This window comes from Nyctereutes procyonoides, unplaced genomic scaffold, assembly GCF_905146905.1.
Source record: "Nyctereutes procyonoides isolate TBG_1078 unplaced genomic scaffold, NYPRO_anot_genome, whole genome shotgun sequence".
Taxonomy (NCBI): domain Eukaryota; kingdom Metazoa; phylum Chordata; class Mammalia; order Carnivora; family Canidae; genus Nyctereutes; species Nyctereutes procyonoides.
The window spans coordinates 45,315,207-45,333,728 of NW_026575052.1; the positions used below are offsets into that span (position 1 = coordinate 45,315,207).

Consider the following 18,522-nt stretch of genomic DNA (forward strand, 5'->3'; position numbering starts at 1 on the left):
AAATCGGGCCCCACGCCCATAACTTTATAACCTGTTAGCCTGTTTGTTTCCCTACTTTGTTTATTGGATGTCCAACCACCGGGCTCACCCCTGTACCTGGCCGCAAGGACCATGCGTTATTTACTACTGAGTGTGCAGTGCCTGCCGCAGTGCTTGGCCCAGAGCAGATGCTCAGTGAGCAATGTGTTGAATGACTTATTGAATACACGGATTCCCGTGCTCCTCCTTGCAAAATTCGTACGGTCCAGGGAAAAGTACCCACATTCCCCTTTTCTCCCTGGCCCCGTGGTATTTCCACTTTGAGGAGCACAGAAACTTCCTTCACACGGCCGGCTACGCTAAGCCATGGCTCTTTACTTCCTGAACACTCCCAGCGCCTGTGGGCAATTTTTACTGCACTCGAGAGGCAGCTTCAAGCCTTTGAGACAGCTGCCCGGGTCGTGTGGGTCACGCAGTTGCCGACCTTCGTCACCCGGGCTCCGCAACGCGGAGGAGGGTTCTGTTACAACTCAGGTTGCAGGCCGGGTGGTTTCGGTGCTTAGGATCGGTCGTCCGAGGGCCGCCGAGCCCGGGCTTAGGCCGGGCGACCACGGAGAAGCACCGCCGCCGAGGTCCGGCTGCGGCGGCGGCCCCGCCCCCTGCCCCCGCGGGCCCCGCCCCCTGCCCCGCGGGCCCCGCCCCTGCCCCGCGGCCCGCCCCCGCCTCCACTCCGCGGGCCTGGCTGGCCTGGCCGGGCCGGGCGGGGGCGGGGCCGGGCGCCTGTCCGCGCCGCCGGGAGGACAATAAAGTTTCCGAAGTTTGAAAAGGGAGGGAAAACAACCCCCCACCCCCGTTTGGCGGGTGTGGACGCTGCGGCCCGGGCACAGCCCGGCGCCCGGCGCGACGATGGGGGTCACGGTGGACGTGCACCAGGTGTACAAGTACCCCTTCGAGCAGGTGGTCGCCAGCTTCCTCCGCAAGGTACCCGCCGGCCCCGCGCGGCCCCGAACCCCGCCCCCCGGCCCCCCGGCCCCGGGCCCCGACCCCCCCCGCCCCCGGCCCACTCCCCCCCATCCCCTCCCTCCGCCCCCGGCTCCCCCAAGGAGCCCGCGCCCAGTCGCTAGCGCTGCGGGCTCCGCGTCGGGATGTGCGGGAGGGGGGCGGGGCGGGCGGGGCGGGCGGATTTCCTCGAAGGCGGCCCAGGCCTCCCCGGGACGCGGTGCGGGGAAGGGCCCGTGCGCAGCACCACGTTCACACGCTGCCGCGCGGTCGCCGGCAATGTTCAGCTCCGGAGCTGGCTGGGGATGCTCCTGACTCGTCGATCTTGCTAGCACCTCGTGGACCCCCGCTCCCCCCGCCCGTGAAACCAGTGGGAGCCGCGGAAGCCGCCGCCCCTTGCCGTGCTACCTGCCACCTCGCTACTTTCTCTTTTATGAAAGGCTGTGGGACTTGGGGCAGGTGGCTTACCCCCTCTGTGCCCCAGTTTTGTGATGTGTGAAATGGGGGAAATGATGGTGCTAACGCAAAGGTTGGTTGTGAGGAATCCAGTGAGATCATTCGTGTGAGGTGCTGTTGTGCTGATGTTAGGCCTCCGAAACGTTCCTACAGTAGTTGGTGCTGCCACAACCGCACCCTAGGCCCAGCGTTCCGTGGCCCTCCCGACCCCAGGGCGCCGGCTAGGCCTGTGCTCCTGGTAGTAGAACAGGAAGTCTGAGACCTGGAGACTCCTGGACTGTACTGCCTCTGCCTTTAGGTACTTCATTTGGTCAAGGGTCGTCTCTTCAGGCCTCGGTTTCTGCATCTAAGATAAGAGTATTGTATCAGATGCTTTTTCAAAGCTGGTTCCCCTTCAGCTTTGACGTTTTTAAGCAGGATTTTCCAGGATTGTAGTGTTGCCTTGGGCAGCAGCCCCCACGCCATACACTCCATATGCAAAACAGAGATGCTGGGAGAGGAAGTTAATTTTTTAAATAAGACCTGACCTCCATTAGAGGAGGTGATGCAGTTGAGGACTTAGGTCACAAGGAGTGATTTAGGACGCTGGTTAACATGGTGTCACCAGAGAGGCCCCCCCCCCTTTTTTTTCTCAGGAGAATGTCAACTTGCTGATACTGTTCATGGACCTTCAGTAACTAGAATAGTGCCCACCATCTAGTAGATGCTCAGTAAAACATCTGGCAAATGATGAGTGAATAAACCAATGAAAGCATGAATTGTGATTCTGCTGGAGTCTTTGCCTTAGGCCAGACCTCTGGGCCCAGATGAGAAACAGTCAGCACTCCATTTTTTATTAGGATTGGCAGTCTGGAGTGTGGATTCTCTAATGCCACTGTTCCCTTGGAATGCCATTCTGGATTGCCCTTATCAAGAGCTGGGTGCTATTGCCCAACAGAAAGACCCTCTTCTCATGAAGCTGACGGTCTCTAGTGGGTGAGACTGATGTTAATATAGGAACAACTAATGAACGCACACTTCCCATTGATGACGTGTATTTACACAGAAAATTCATATTGCTGGGACCAAATAGAGCAGGGAAGGTCTGCTGACGTCCTGCCATGGTAGCCATTAAGAAAGGCTTTCTCAAAAAAGTGGCCTTTGTGAGATGATGGCTGAAGTGTGAATAGGAATTTCTTAGGGAGGAACCGAGGGGGAGGAACTGCTTTTGTACATTATCATGTTTATGCCTTCCAACAGGTGCAGGAAGGAATTAGGACCGATTTCCATTTCACTGCCTAGAGAAACTGAGGCTCAGAGAAGTTGAAGCAACTTTTCCAAGTTCCTGCAGTCAGCATTTGGGAGAGCCAGGATTTCAGCACATCTGAATCCAAAGTCTAAACTCCTAGTCCCCAGGCAGTGCTGCCTGCCACATTATAGGCCCTCAGAGGATTATTGAGGGGAAAAAAATGTTCCAGCATCATCTTTGCTTTGCTCTGTGTCCAGTCTCAGTTTTTTTTTCCTCTAGTGTCTAAGAGTTTATTCATCTTGGTGGACCTGTTTGCCTCATGTAAGGGCATAGTGTAGATGTGTGGTAATGTGAGAAAATCCAGTGTTTCAGTTTTCTGTTGCTATGTAACAAATCACCCCTGTGATTTAGCTGATTAAAGCAATCAGCTAAGACTTGGGAGGCTCAGGCCTCTGTGGGTTAACTGGGTTCAGCTGGGTGGTTTTTGTGTGCCATGTGTTATAGCTGAGGTCACTTATATAGCTGCGTGCAGTAACAATGTCTAAGAATTATTATAAAATACTTGGCAAAGTGCCTGGTATGTAGTAAGTACGATATTTTGGAAGGCAGGGCTAGGGAAAGAACATTTTCAGAAAAGGCTTGGCAATGGGACAATGTGAACAGTATGGATGACACTACACATCCAATTTTTTTTTTTTTTAATTCACAAAGCAATGCCTCAGAGGGACTATGTGAGTCAATAAATTATGAGATGTCAGTGAATCCACTTGCTTTGAGAATTTTCACCTTCCATTACTTAAAGCCCTGCATTGGAAGTCAGTAGATCTGGATGCCACTCATTGTGCTTTCCTCATTAAAAAGTAGTCTGTGCCCTTGTGCAAATTAGAAAGGGGCCTCATCTAGGTGGTTGACTCCACAAGCTTACAGTATATGGGGCTATTGGAAAGGAAACTGGGCTGTTCATGCAAATTAGCAAGAGGGTTGTTAGCCAATCAGGCCCTTGGGCCAAGCCATGGAAATGAAGGCTGAGCAAGAATTCCAGGCAAGGCCTCATCAGGACATAATGTTCCAGTGCAGGGGAGGCAGGCCAGAGTCTGCAGTCTGGAGTCTGGCTCCCCAAGGAGAGGTCTGGGAGGGTTTGAAGGAGGCTTAAGCTGAAAAGGGATGACATCTAAACACGTAGGCTTGGGGATTTTTTGGTGCTTGCACACTTAAAGATCACTGCTTCCTGCTTCTTGAATTGCATGTCTAATTTGGCCTGTTAAATCTCACACCTGGACGTGGTTTTTAGTATTATAATGAAGGGAAAAGCCGGTGAAAGGTCATCAATGGGGCCCATCTTGGCTCAAATTGATCCAGTTTTCACAGCTGAGCAACCCTCTTAGGTGCTGTAGGGTTAGCACAGTGTCTGAAGTGGATCAGATCGTTTGAAAACTGGGGGGTGGGGGAGTTTGTTTGGAGCTTGTGGCTCTGACATCTGGCCTTAGTTTCTGATGGCAAGCAGCACCTGCTGGAAGGACTTGAAAACTGGGTTATTGTGATTTGTTAGCCTGGGTGTGGGGACCAAAGTCCCATCCCCGCTCTGTCTCAGCACTCCTTCCGCTACGTGGTTGTAGCCATGTGTCCCCAGGTCTGCTTGACTGGAAGACCTTATGCAGTGAGCAACAACCATAACTGTGTATGACAACCCTACTGTCTTAATTTTGTATCTGTGAAATAATAGCACCGTGTACCTCACCTGTCTCCCCGGATTGTTGTGAGGATCAAATGTGTAATAGTTTGACAAGCATAAGCTTTTTTGTAAGTGTAAGGTAGTAAGAACGATCTTTGTGGCTAAATATACTTTTATTTTTCTCTTAGTCTTTATGTATTTTTTTTTCAAAGGAAGGCACTTGGCAGAAGGGACAATCATTTGAGGATCTCTGGGAAGCATTTAATCTGATTTTGCACAATGGTATGTTTGAAGCTGCTTCGCACTGAGGATGTTCTATTTTAAATAGCGTCTACTGATCTCCGCCTTTTGGTATGTTAGGACTTGCCTTCCAAGTTATTATATACTACTATTTTTAAAACCTGAGGAATGTTTGCTCTTCTTACACCTGCCTGTTGGATACCACAGGCAAAATATTAGCTACATGCTTTCAAAGCTAAGTGGCACCTTGAAAACAAACACCACAGAACTCTTTGTTCATGGAATATAGTGTTTCTCAATGAACCCTTCATGGAGGAATGCTCTGAAACCCAAAATGGCTTATTCATCAGATGTTAAACTGTAGTTTCCATGCACTATATTGTGAGTGCACCTGACAGTGCATTTAGGTTTCTTTCTTTGTGTGACTCGTAGCTTTCCAGTTCTTAACACAGCTGTTTCCTTCCTTTTACTTCAAACCACCTACAAAGAGCACACAAAGTTGCATGGATGAAGGTAGCAGTCTAGAAGCTCCCTCGGGCTCTAGAAACTCAAGCTCACGTGGATCTGTTTACTGGGCTTGCATTCATGAGCTAGATTCAAACACTGCTCCAGTTTTGTCTACCTAAAACTGAAAAGTCATGAAAACGGAACCCAGAGGGCCATTGTGTTGACTGGATGTCTGTTTCTTCTCAAATGAGGCCAGAGAAATTAAGAGCTTTTCAGTGTTACTACAGAGTTGTTCAGATTGATTTTCTTTCTGTGCCATAGGCAAGAGTCATTGTGAATAAAATGTAAGCTTCATGGGCAGAGATCTTTGATTTGTTCCTGATGCATCCCAAGCACCCAAAGAGATCCTGGAGCATAGTAGGTGCTCAGCAAATCCTTACAGCGTGAATGAATGAAATATACTGCTCTGGAGTATAGCCCTGTGTAATTTCAGATTGAAGTTCGTGTGGGGTGCAGTTGTATGTCCTTACTTGTACTATAGTAAAATGGACAGATTAAAATAATTTCTTTGCTTCAACACAGTGGCCTCGGGTTTCTATTTATTCTACCAGGAGCCTGATGTACCGAACAAAATGGTTGGAGTGTTGACCCTTAAACTCATAAAGGCGATTTATGAATGGCTATTTCCATTTAGAGTAGCAAGTTGATTGGGTAATTAATAATGTTTCTGTTTCTGATCCTCTCTTTTTTTTTTTTCCCCTTGCGAATCTGCCCCTTATTTGTGGAGAACATCTCTTACTGAAAAGCTCCTGCATATGGGGGTGAACCCATATTTCCCAAATAAATGATCTGACAAATGATAATAGGGCTAGTTTAACATAATGGTTATTTATCTTTTTCCTTACACTGTAATAGTCTTTCTTTTATCTTCCTATCTTCAATCCTACTAGAAGATTAGGTTCGACATGAAGCAGAATGGTGCAAGCGGGAAGAGCACGGGCTCTGACATCAGACGGGGGGCCGGAGCGCTTCTAGCTGTGTGAGTTTGGGCAAGTCAGTTCTTTTTCTATGCCTTAGGCTCCTCATCTGCAGAGTAATATAGTAGTGACTGTCTTCTGGAATTGTTGGGGGGAAATTAAGTGGATAACCCACAGAATTGCATGTCGGCACACAGTAGGTGCTTTAAAGTACTTGTTAAAAATCTTGAGAGTCATCCTAACAATAATAATTTCTCACATTTATTTTATGAACCTGAAAATAAAAAGCTGAGAGAAGTAGTCTGCACACATCTTTACCAACTTGGAGTAATAAACAGAAGAAAGAGCATGAATAACGGTGCACATTTGAATTATGACTTATTTTTTAAATGTCATTTAAATGATGTTAAAGGGTACTTGGACACTTATCTAATGGTGGTTGTGGCTTAATCAGTTTATGAAAGGTAGGGCCAGTTTTTTTTTAAATATATATATATTTTAATTTATTCATAAAAGATACACAGAGGCAGAGGGAGAAGCAGGTTCCCTGCAGGGAGCCTGATGCGGGACTCAATCCCAGGACTCTGGGATCACACCCTAATCCAAAGGCAGACGCTCAATCACTGAGCCACCCAGGCATCCTGGTAGGGCAAGGTTTTTAACTACCAAAGTACTAACAGGAAAATTTTCATAAGTCTACTAATGGACATTTGTAATAAGTCTGTTTATCATTTTGCTCCTGGAAGAAGGAAGAGGTAAATAAAACATGGCCCAGCCTTCAGGGAGCTCACTGTCAAGGGGACAGAGGGAAATATGTTAATTTTTATGATAAATGCTTTCTCAGGGGCATGTTATAGACATAGAGTGTGGGGCAAGGTTCATATTTTTTTTTTTTATAAGGTTTTAAGTAATCTCTACCCCATGGTGGAGCTCAAATTCACGACCATGAGATCTAGAGTCACTTGCTTCAATGACTCAGCCAGGCACCCCATATTTTAATTACAAATATATGAGAGCTTTTAGAGTATTTAGAAAGGGTTTATTGCCTTCTTAAAAAAGTAAATATTCTTTCTAGTACTCCTCCTTCTCTGACGCGATGCCTTCCCTAATGCTAGTAGAGAGGGATGTGTCAGGAGCTCTTGTCACACAGACTCTGAATTGGTAAAGCATGAGCGTGTGGAGTTTTACTATTCTGGAAAAAAATGTCTTCTAATAATTTTTAGATTTATAAATTAAGTATATTTGGTTTGCAGGAGGATACTAGGAGTATACTTAATGCTACACCACAGTAAATTGCAAGATAAAAGCTGAAGTTCTGAAACTAAGTCTTTAAAAATGTTGATTTCATTCTTCAGAGGCAAAAAACCGCTACTATTTATTGAGAATTTGCAAGGTGCTAAGGTGTTAAGGTGTTACACTTTACATAAAATTATTCCTTTTAATTTCTATAATAGCTCTTTGAGAGGAGTTTTTTTCCCCTATAATTTTATAGATGAAGAAACTAAGGCAGGCTGAAATTGAAATAATTGAGGGGCACCTGGGTGGCTCAGTTGCTGAGATTCTGCCTTTGGCTCAGATCGTGATCCTGGGGTCCTGGAATTGAGTCCTACACCAGGCTTTCCACAGGGACCCTGCTTCTCCCTCTGTGTCTCTCTGTGTCTCTCATAAATAAATAAATAAAAAATTTAAAAATAAAATAATTTGCCGAAGACTCCCACAGATGGACTTCAGACTGAGGGCTCTGGGATTCTAAAACTCATTCTGTTTTCAGCACTCTTTATTGTCATTTTCATTTTGTTTTTCAGTTCTTAACTTTCAGAAATGCAGTTGACCCTAAACAGCATGACATTTGTGTCCTTTTGACCCCCTGAAGACTTAACAATGAGTAGCCTGCTATTGGCTGAAGCCTTGCTGATGACATGAATAGTTGATTAACACATATCTTATATATATTGTGTAATGTATTTTGATGGTAGGAAAGCTAGAGGGAAAAATATTAAGAAAATCATAAGGAAGAGAAAATGCATTACAATACTGTACTGTATTGGAAAAAAATCCACATGGAAGAGGACCCACGCAGTTCAAACCTATGTTGTTCAAGGGTCAACAGTAATCTGACTTATAAAATCTTGCAAAACAGACAAAGAATTCGAGAATATCCTTTACCCAACTTTCCTGAACCACTGTATAATTTTAAAAACCAGGGAATTAGCATTGATACAATGCGAATTTGTCATTGGCCTTATTCAAATTTGGCAGTAGTCCACTAATACCATTTTTCTAGTCTAGGAGTCAGTCCAGGATCCCACACTGCATTTAGTTGTCATGTCTTTTTGTCTTTGTCTCTTCCAATGTGGGACAGTTCCTTTCTCCTTTTTTTTTTTTTTTGGTCTTTCTGGACCACGGTACTTTTGAAGGGAACTGGTCAGTTATTCTGTAGACTTTGTGTCTTTAAATGCATTTGGTTTATGCTCGCATTTAACATTGAGCTTGTAGGTTTTCCTTTGTGTCATAATTATGACAGGAGCTGCCTCCTTTAAAAAACATTATGTCATTGCCAATTATTAGGACTTTTTTTTTTTTTAAGATTTTATTTATTTATTCATGAGAGACACAGGCAGAGGGAGAAGCAGGCTTCCTGTTGGAAGCCTGACGTGGGATTCCATCCTAGGACCCCGGGATTACGCCCTAAACCGAAGGCAGATGCTCAACCACTGAGCCACCTAGGGGCCCCTATTAGTACATTTTTGAATGAATAAGGGTGATGTGACATTGTTGGCCTTGTCCCAGCCAGAAGGGCTTTGAATATCCTCTGATGGTCCACCTCCCTGGCTTCATAGATGCAGCATCATCTGTATGTCTTGGCTCCTTGTCCTTTGTTCTTTCTACTTCATCCTCCTACTGGTCTGAAAGGCTAGGGAACAAGTATTCAAAATTTATTGACTTATATATGTTTTGTCCTGGGTCATTGAAATTTTGATTAATCGAGGATTCATTTGATCTTGGTATAAAATCAACTTTGCTTTCCTCTAAGGTATGCTATTGCATGTAGCTCATAAATTTGGCACAATCCATAGTGATTTCTTGGTGTAGCTAAGGCCACATCTCTTTTCAGCAGCTCCACCCATGCACATGCATGTTTAAAAATAGCCTGAGGAACAAAGATTCTCGTAGTGCTTATAAAACAGAAATATTAACTTACAGATTTATTTTAGGTCCTTTGGCCTTTGTAGGACTAATTGTACAGATTTGTCAGCTCAGGTGCTTCCTTGTGCGCTCTTTGATAATGCCATTTGGAAGTTGGTAAACACGGGCTCCTTTGGAAGCCATTGACTCTTTTTTGGGGGATGGGTATTATAAAAGGCAGACATTGACTTCTGAGCTTTTGACAAGTTGATATTTTAAAAACTCTTCACTCTTAAGAGTAGGCCTTGTGAAAGCTTGATACCTTTCCCTTGTAAATAAGGAAGGTAACTATCTTCATAAAGCTCCTCCCACAAATATATTGACTATTATTTCTGTAATTAGATGGACTCAATTTCTTGGCCTCTCACTTGTCCTAGCTCTCTGTTTGTCTTAATGTATATTTTCCTTTTTATCTGGTATTTTGTAATTTGGGGCCTCTTACCTTTCGTTTATTTCTTTAGGTCTCTTTTAATATGTAAAATGTAAATGAAAGCAGGGTAACGTCATCATTGTAGAGGAGTCTACATTTTACCCTTGTTAGATATTTGCAACAGATTTATATCTTGGGGAACGAAAAATGAGTTCATTTATACATTCTGTAAGGAAGTAAAATAATCAGTAAGTTCAAAATGAAGTCGAATATACCTTGGAAAATCCCGCAAGTCCCTCAGAATATATGGCACACGTTGTGAATATACATGGCTCTATGTAGTGATTCTTATGCTGCTACAGTTTGTGATTCACTGAGCCAGGTCCAGGGACAGCAAGCATTTTGACAGATAATCTGGGTATTTAGACCACTTTGTTTCTGTGAGAGTTCCTAGTGTGGAGGGGGATTGAAAATCTGTGTGACCCTGCTTGTGTGCAGTCTTGACACCATTTCTGTTTTTAGCTTAGCGCAGACACCTTATCTTAATAGTTAGTAGTTAATAGGTTTACTCCTTTAGTGGAGTACTAAATGAGAGTACTAAATGCATGTGAGGGCCTCTAATACCTGGTGCAGGAGATCAGTGGATATAAGTCTTTGATGGTCTGATCCTGACCTAGCTTGGTCTTTCCATTGTCACACTATGTTTGAAAAGGTGTCCAGAGAAACCTGTCCACTGCTTCTTGTCTTCTCAGATCCACATTCCTGGTGATCACCCTCCCTGAGAGCCTTCCCTCTCTCAATCCCTCATTTTCTGACTTTAGAAAAAGGTTTCTGAATTAAATCATGAATATTGAAGTTACCACAAGATGGCATCAGATCATTTCAAGTAATATCAGGTAGGGGGAGCCTCTGCACAATAAATCTTTAATTTAAAAAATTAGAATGTATGCCTTTCATGTCATGTTATTTAGCTATTATAAACAGACCTCTTATTTCTTTTCTCATTCTCATGTGGAAACATGAGGCTTGTGTCTATTCAACTCCCAAAAGTAGTTGGGTAGGAAAATGATTTGAATCATGCAGATGATTTGACTATAGTGAATGGTTCAGGATCTCTTGTGTTGAGCTAAAACCTTCATTTTTCTTATTATTTACAAGCATTGGCTAGTCGGAGACCCTTAGGTATTTTACAGTGATCCCTCTCCACAATTTCCCGTCTCCCTATTATCCTTTAGTCGGACTTATTTTCTCCTGACATGTTTATTTTTTTGTTTGTTTCCCCAACTAACATGTAAACTCTGTAAGAGGCTACAGTTTGGTTCGTCTCATTACTATATCCTCAGTGCCTTGAACAGTGCCTGGCATGGTAGGTACTCAAAACCTCTTAAGCGAAGAATGAATACAAAAGTTTCAGTATTGTTTCAATCAATGCCCTTTGGCTTAATAAGCAAATCTTAAAATTATGTAAAAGTGTGAAGTTTCTGAGTTTATATTCTTCAGGAATTTCACTGATAACTTAGTGAAGTAATCAGAACTTGAAAGCTTTTATCACTATCCTTCTCTGGTGATTACATTTCAGATCTCTTCCATAATTTAGTTCAGTAATCTAACTACAACTTACAGTATATTTGTAATATTCAGTCAGGAAATATTGATGAATATGAAATGAGCAACCTAAGACTAGTAAAGGAAATAGTTCATTTTACCATAGAATGAAAGTTTTTATTCTCTCTCTCTCTCTCTCTCTCTCTCACACACACACACACACACACACACACACACGCACACTTCGGGGGATCTGTGTGAGGCTGGGAAATCTTCCTTGCTTCTATTGAGGCCCCTTGCCAAGTAGCAGAGTAGCTAAACCTGGCCCTCCCTAGCGGACATTATCTGAAGGGTAAACTTCAAGAAAGCAGTCATCATAATTTTGAGCATTTTTTTTTCTGGAGCAAAAATGAATGAATGAATGAATGAACGAATACCTGAAAATCCATTTTGTGATTAGTTCTCAAGATTGCAATCGCCAGAATGGAAGTGTGAATGACAGAGTTTCTGGCCTGGGGCATGATGAAGTGTCAAGACTTCTTGAGGACTGACCATCTGTGCTCTCTTCACAGATGGGTCCCCAAGCACAGTGAATTTTATTTTCCAGATCAACCCCTGAGGTCAGCGAGGTTCATCTTCCTAATCATTCGTTCAGCAAAAATTAACTGAGTGCTTACTATGTGCCACCCACTGTGCTATGGTAGAGATATGGGAGTCACTGAAATAGATCATATTCCTATTCTAACAGAACCTGTGCTCTAATCCAGTGTCCTTTGGGGCCCTAGATATTTTTAATATGTGTGAAAGTAGTGGACCCTTTTCTCTGAAGATCAACTGGTTAGCCAACCTCTCTCTCACATACGCACACACACATGCATGCATACTGGTAGCTGAGCTGGGGGAGACCCACACTCCCTGAATCGCATTTACCACTTCCTTGGGTTCCAAAGACTTGAAGCTCAAGTTCACCAAGTGGAGAGTCCCTCCTCTCCTGCTCCTTAGCCTGTTGACTGCTTTTACTCCCCCTTAACACTTCCTGATGTCTTGGACAAGACTTTCCTGTCATTTTCTTCTCAGGTTTGGTCACATGATGTAGCAGTGTAAACTTCTGGACAAAGAGCCCAAGGGGTGCTCAGCAGGCTTGGATCAGGAGCCTCCTTGTCCTATGGCTTTCAGGAAGTCACTTCCATGCAAGAGAAAGGATTGGATTTGAGTAATTCTGAGGTGATTTAAGGGTAGGTTAGGTAGACAGGCTTAGAATGCAATAGAAAACATCTATGGGTAAGTTACAGTCTCAGTGGTCTTTAGCTGGGTGATTTTGCACAAATTACTTAGCTTATCTGGGCCTTGTTTTTCCCGTGTGAAACAGAAAAAGTAGCATATACCTCATGGTATTAATTTGAGAATTAAACTGAAATAACATATGTAAACTGCCTAAGACAAAAATGGTAGCTTTTTTTCAGCCTTGTTCTATCCAAATCGTCTTTCAGGGGAATTAGTAGATAAACGATTTATTGAGCACCTGGAGTAGACTGCTTCTGTAATTGTTCTCCTGTGATGCCAACCCAGCTGCCAGGAGATGGTATACAATCATAGCGAAAGGTTCACTTTGTTTTAGGCCTGGTTTAATTTCACGGCTCTGCCACTGACTAGCTGGGTGATCCTAGACTCTGTGATCTTTATTCAGTTTCCATTTCTGACAGATGAGACAATGATAACACGTGACCCAGTCACAGCAGAGAGGCTGTTTGGGGAGTTAAACAGGAGTGTGTAAGTAAATAAAGCATGTAGCACAGTGTGTGGCATAAAGGACACTCTTCATTTATGTAAGGCTGGTTCCAAAATTAACCTAGTTTAACCTCACCCTCCCTCCTCTGGCCAGGGTTAGGTTGGATCTCAAGAAGGTTTTCCCTGGATTTATACAGGTCCAGTTGATGATAGCTTCCTGCTTATCTAGGCCTAAGTAGTAAAGTGAAGAGCCTTGATTAAAAACTGGCCTTAGAGGTTGCTTGGAAAATATGTACTGTTCCTGCAAATTACTCTGGTTTCTGGGAAATAATTCACTTTGGTAAAAGATGAATGGTAATTCTTCTTTATGTGTTTTCATTTAGTATCCCAACCCCATGGATAAAAATGTCATCTCTGTAAAAATTGTGGAGGAGAAAAGAGGTAAGTTCTCTAAATATACCTCACTTCAGTGATGATCATTAAGTGATACTGATTTTTGTACAGGTGTTTGTGTGTGTAATCTGTTCCTTTTTTTAAAAAAAAGATTTTATTTATTTATTCGTGAGAGACACAGAGAGAGGCAGCGACACAGGCAGAGGGAGAAGCAGGCTCCCTGTAGGGAGCCCGATGTGGGACTCGATTCCAGGACCCCGGGGTCACGACCTGAGCCGGAGGCAGATGCTCAACCACTGAGCCACTCAGGTGCCCCTGGCCTGTTACTTTCTAGACAGGCATATGAACAGGTGTATTTCTGTATTTGAAGTAAGAAAAGAGTACCCAGCATTTACAGCAGCAGAGGGCTTGCTTAATATGGTCATGTTGTTCTCTCAATTAATAACTGATGATAAGAGTAACAGCTAACATTTCTGAGCAGTTAATAGGTGCTAGGCATTCTCATTCTTATTAACTCATTTAATTCAGACTAATGTATGGTTTGTGTATTATTGTTATTACTCCCATTTAATGTTTGAAGAAACCAAGAAACAGAGAGGTTAAATAAATTGCCCAAGATCACATGGCTGTGTCCTTATAATATATTCATATATTATTTTATAGATGGCAAAATAGTTGTGATTAGTAGCATGTCTATAAAATGCGACCATAAAGTAATTTGATTATGGAATCGTAACTGTACTTGATATTATGGTTCCATATTGACCAGAGCAGAGGCTGACAAACTATACTTGTCCTGTTTGATGTTGTGAATAAAATTTTATTGGCATACAACCATGCCCCCTTGTTTATATATTATCTATGGCTTCTTCCTTGCAACAATAGTGGAGTTGAGTTGTTGTGACAAAACTGTATGGCCCATAGGACCTAAAATATGTACCATATGGCCTTTACAGGAAATGTTTACTCATTCCTGAACTAGAATATAGGAGTCCTCCCTGCTCACTGTCATTTGTGTCTCACTGGTTACATTTTCACTGGTCTTGCTTGGACTTGAGAACTGGGCCTTCTTGCAGGAGCTCTAGTGATGCACAGAATCAGTGTATGAACCTTTGGAGACATGCAAACCCACTTTTGACATGCTCTTCAGCCTCCTGAGAAAACATATGAGTGCCACTGTTCATTATGTGATTATAAAGTCTTGTCTGTCCTTGGTGAACACAAAACTGTCTTTTGCTTGTGAGGGTCTTTTCTTCATGCCCATAATTCTATAAAATATATTTTAAAAAACATTTTTTTTTCATGTATTTGCTCTCTGTGGGAGAAATGTGTTATTTGACATCAGAGAAATCTTGTTTTAAGCCCTGATTTTGTTACTACCTGCATGACCTGACTTCTTGAAGGCTCAGGTTTTTCATTTATTAAATGGGAAAATAAGAATAATCCTGCTCTAGGTTGTTGTGAAGATCACATGAACAATGTGCACATTCCACAGTGGTGTAGAAACATTAATTATGATTTCTGCCATTGGTAGGGGCATCTTTCTCTGTAGGAGTGGCTAATCCATTTTAAGTATGTGTGCCACAAACATTGGATGGGATGGCTAAAGAATGCCTGTGAGCAAGGAGATGAACCCGCTTCTACCCTGTCAGTGGCTTCTGGGCAGTCTGGGTGTTTGTACCAACATTCAATGCTACTCTAGCCAGAGCTTTGAGAAGCCCTATAGGAGCTTGGCTGAGTCACAGCAATTTACAGGGCAAAAGATAAAACTTGAAAGGCTTTTTTTTTTTTTTTCCTCTGAACTGACCTCCCTTTTTCTTAATTCTTATTTATTTATATGTATATCATGGATGCTATTCTGGAAACTTTGTTCCAAAACAGAGTAGTGCCAGTCACAGGGAATCTGCTTCCCTTTAAGTAAAGAGTGTGACTAGTATAATTCATTATAGATTAAAATTTTGTAGCCAGAAGCCTGTGCTTGAAAAAATGGTTGGTGCAGAAAGTAGCAGAATCAGATTCTCCAGTTTTTTGTTAAAACGTTCTGTTTGTTGGAATTGAGCAGAAGGCTCACTGGCTCTTGTCATTGGGGTATCGACATTGATAGACCAGAGGAGTGAACGGTTTGTGATTCTCTGTCCTTGACGTTAGACAATGCAATGCTAGGAGCTGTCTTACCCTTATTCCTTGATCACAGATGAGTGTATTTGGAATGATTTGGCCCAGAAAAGTGGTCAGGGACATGGAGTTGTGAGTCAAACATTTTTCTCTAGGAATTCTACAAACAGAAAATTGACATCAATGTGAAAAGTTTTATTGACATGAGGACAAGAATACATTTCCTTAAAATTTTTTTGAGTGTAAAAATTTTCTGTTTCTAGATGTGTCAACAGGGATCATCTATAGAAAGAGGATTGCAGTCTGTCAGAATGTGGTTCCAGAAATTTTAAGGAAGGTAAATTCATTTTAAAATTTAATCAGATTTTGTGTAACATGGGGTGATTTTCACGTTGTCCTGGAAAGAGAGCATTTTCTGATGTGCAGGAGTATTAGAATTTTCCCATTTGTACCTCGTGGGAGGTACTCTGATATCTAATCTCAGTTTTGGCAGATGCCACCAGAGATAGTTTTTTTTCCATCTATTTCTGCTTCTCTTTTGTGGAAGGAAGGCTCTTAGTGGACATGGAGATGGCCTATAATTATTGTAAAGATACGTTGGACATTTTGTGTGAAGTGACCAGCTTTCCTCATCTGTCCATGGTTAGATATGACTCTTAGATAAGAATGATGAGAAGTGGGCAGATGGTAAATATTTAGTCTCATCTTCAGCAAGGAAGATAAAAACTTCAGTTTTTATTTCATTGTCAGAGAGTATAGTTATTTCAGGGAGTATAATGTTCTAGTGCTCTCTGTAATTCCTTTTGTGTGTGTTTCTGTAAAGTAATGGTGGTGATGATGAAATCTTCATGATAGCAAATTGTTTTCTCTCTTTGAAATTCTTAAGCATTCTGGTGGTTGTTGGAAAAGGTAAGTGGGAATTTTTAAAAACATTTCTTGAATCATAAAGGGATTATTGACAAGAGTCCTTTTAGAATCATTAGGAAATAAGAGGAGAGCATTTTGATGTGCACTTCTTAGTGATGTCTCAGATGGTTGTTTCAACTCGGAAGTGATTCTTTTTGTGATGGAGAAGCCAATTAGTTTGCAGATTTTACTGCTGTGCTGTTTGCAGGACAAGCGGTGGCTTCTATCACTTCCTGTTCATGCATGAAGACTGTGTCACATTCTTTGGAGGAAAGAAAGCTGATATGACAATGAAAAAGAACCTTATTTTATTTTCCACATGGTAAACTGTGTTACACTGTGTGCAGCAAATTATCACTGGCTTTTTCCACAGGGTGTGTACCCTGCCTTTGCCCTATATACACGCTTTGAATCTATTATTTAAAAAGGTGTTCAACTTTGTCTTGTATCTCAATTCTTAAATAATTTAAAGACACCTCTGACTTGTACCATGCTGCCTTTGTAGTTTCCCATGTCTCCTCCACCTTGGAAAACATACATTTTGAGGTATTGGACAGAGTTTACAATGAAGAAAATATTTTATCTGATATTGTCCTGCATGCGAGCCCATAAGTGGGCCCAATTAGAATACATCAATTTAAGAAGGCCATAACCAGCCCTAGAGGAGACATGAAGGAGGTTGGTAATTTGCTTAGTGTTTAGCAGTTAGGAAAATCAGGCCAGGGACTGTACAGCCTGCATAAATCCTGGGCCATTTGCATGTCCTCAGCAGCATTTAGGAAGGTCATAGTGTGTTTGATTATCAAGGACTCACAGCCATTGGTGAGCCATCATTGATATATCAGCATCACTTGTCCTCTTAATTATCCAAGACTAAAAGCAATTCTGGACTCAGTATTAATGTAGCTTGTCTTCCTAAATTGAGAAAGCCGTCCGCTCTCTGTTGGACAGGTGAGCATTTTAAAGGTACCTAGTATCCAGTTGGAAGAAGAATCATGGCTCAATCCTCAGGAAAGAAACATGGCTATACGGAGTCACTGCCTTACATGGACACAATATGCATCCATGAAGGAAGAGTCTGTCTTCCGGGAAAGTATGGAAAATCCAAATTGGTAAGATCACCTGTGTGTGTGTGTGTGTGTGTGTGTGTGTGTGTGTGTAGGTTGGGTGCAGGGATGCACAAATGACTGCATATATTAAAAAAGCTGTGATTCCATACTCATAACCTCTGTTTACAACTCACATAAGGTATGCATTATTAATTATTATTATTTTTTTTTAGAGAGTGCATGTATGGGCAAGTGAGGGGAGGGGCAGAGGGCAAGAAAGAGAATCTCAAGCAGGTTCTATGCCTGGTGCATGGGCTCGATCTCATGACCCTGAGATCATGACCTGAGCTAAAATCAAGAATTGGACGCTTAACCAACTGAGCCACCCAGGTGTCCCGCATTAGTAATTTTTAATCCTACATGTAGTTAATGAATAGATTTCCCTTTGGGGGAAAAATAACAGAGCTTGACTCTGTCCAGTCCTGGTGCCTCTTTGTCCTCTCCAGAGGCAGTGAGTGTGCTGAGGATTCTTCCAGACCTTCTAGAGATACTCTTACGTATTTACATGTGTACTCATAGAGCCTGTATAGCAAGGTTTTATATATATGTTTTTACATATATGCTTTCATTCTGTATCAGTCATTGTGCACTTAGGTTTTTTGCTTAATAGAACTTTATCCGTTTTGTTTATATAAAACCTAGCTTATTCCTTTGTACTGTTGCATAGTAGTCAATCCTATGATTATACTACATCTGTTTAGTTTTTTTTTTTTTTTTTTTAGATTTTACTTATTTATTTGATAGAGTGCACGTGCACAAGTTGGGGGAGGGACAGAGGGAGAAGCAGAGTCCTCATGAGCAGGGAGCCCAATGCGATGCAAGGCTTGATCACAGGACCCTGGGATCATCATGATGGGAGCCGAAGACAGATGCTTAACTGACTGAGCCCCTGTGTAGCCTTTTTTTTTTTTTTTTTTTGCTAAAGGTTCGGATGGTTTTCAGTTTATTACAAACAGTAGTATAGTGTTTGTGAAGCATGTGATCCTCACATATACTATATGAGAATGTTTCTCTAAAGGAGTTTTATTTTTTAAAAAATTTTAAAATATTTTATTTATTTATTTATGAGAGACACAGAGAAGCAGAGACACAGGCAGAGGGAGAAGCAGACTCCATGCAGGGATCCCCATGTGGGACTTGATCCCTGGACCTTGGGATCACGCCCTGAGCCA

General features: G+C 42.4%; 1 protein-coding gene across 6 annotated transcripts in view; it reads left to right on the forward strand.

Annotated features, from left to right (window-relative positions):
* The first annotated feature begins 776 nt into the window (after positions 1–776).
* The window catches only part of PRELID2 (PRELI domain containing 2), a 67,720-nt gene continuing 49,974 nt past the window's right edge, over positions 777–18,522 (forward strand). The window contains exons 1-6 of one of the 6 annotated variants that reach the window (XM_055332750.1): positions 778–960; positions 4,547–4,685; positions 5,972–6,060; positions 13,211–13,268; positions 15,599–15,672; positions 17,193–17,353. In XM_055332750.1, coding sequence (XP_055188725.1) covers positions 13,223–13,268; positions 15,599–15,672; positions 17,193–17,353 — 281 coding nt within the window. In that variant the 5' untranslated portion in view covers positions 778–960; positions 4,547–4,685; positions 5,972–6,060; positions 13,211–13,222. Of the gene's footprint in view, positions 961–4,546; positions 4,686–5,902; positions 6,061–13,210; positions 13,269–15,598; positions 15,673–17,192; positions 17,354–18,522 lie in introns of those variants that run through there. The other 5 variants (XM_055332751.1, XM_055332752.1, XM_055332753.1 and 2 more) reach the window with 5 other exon arrangements.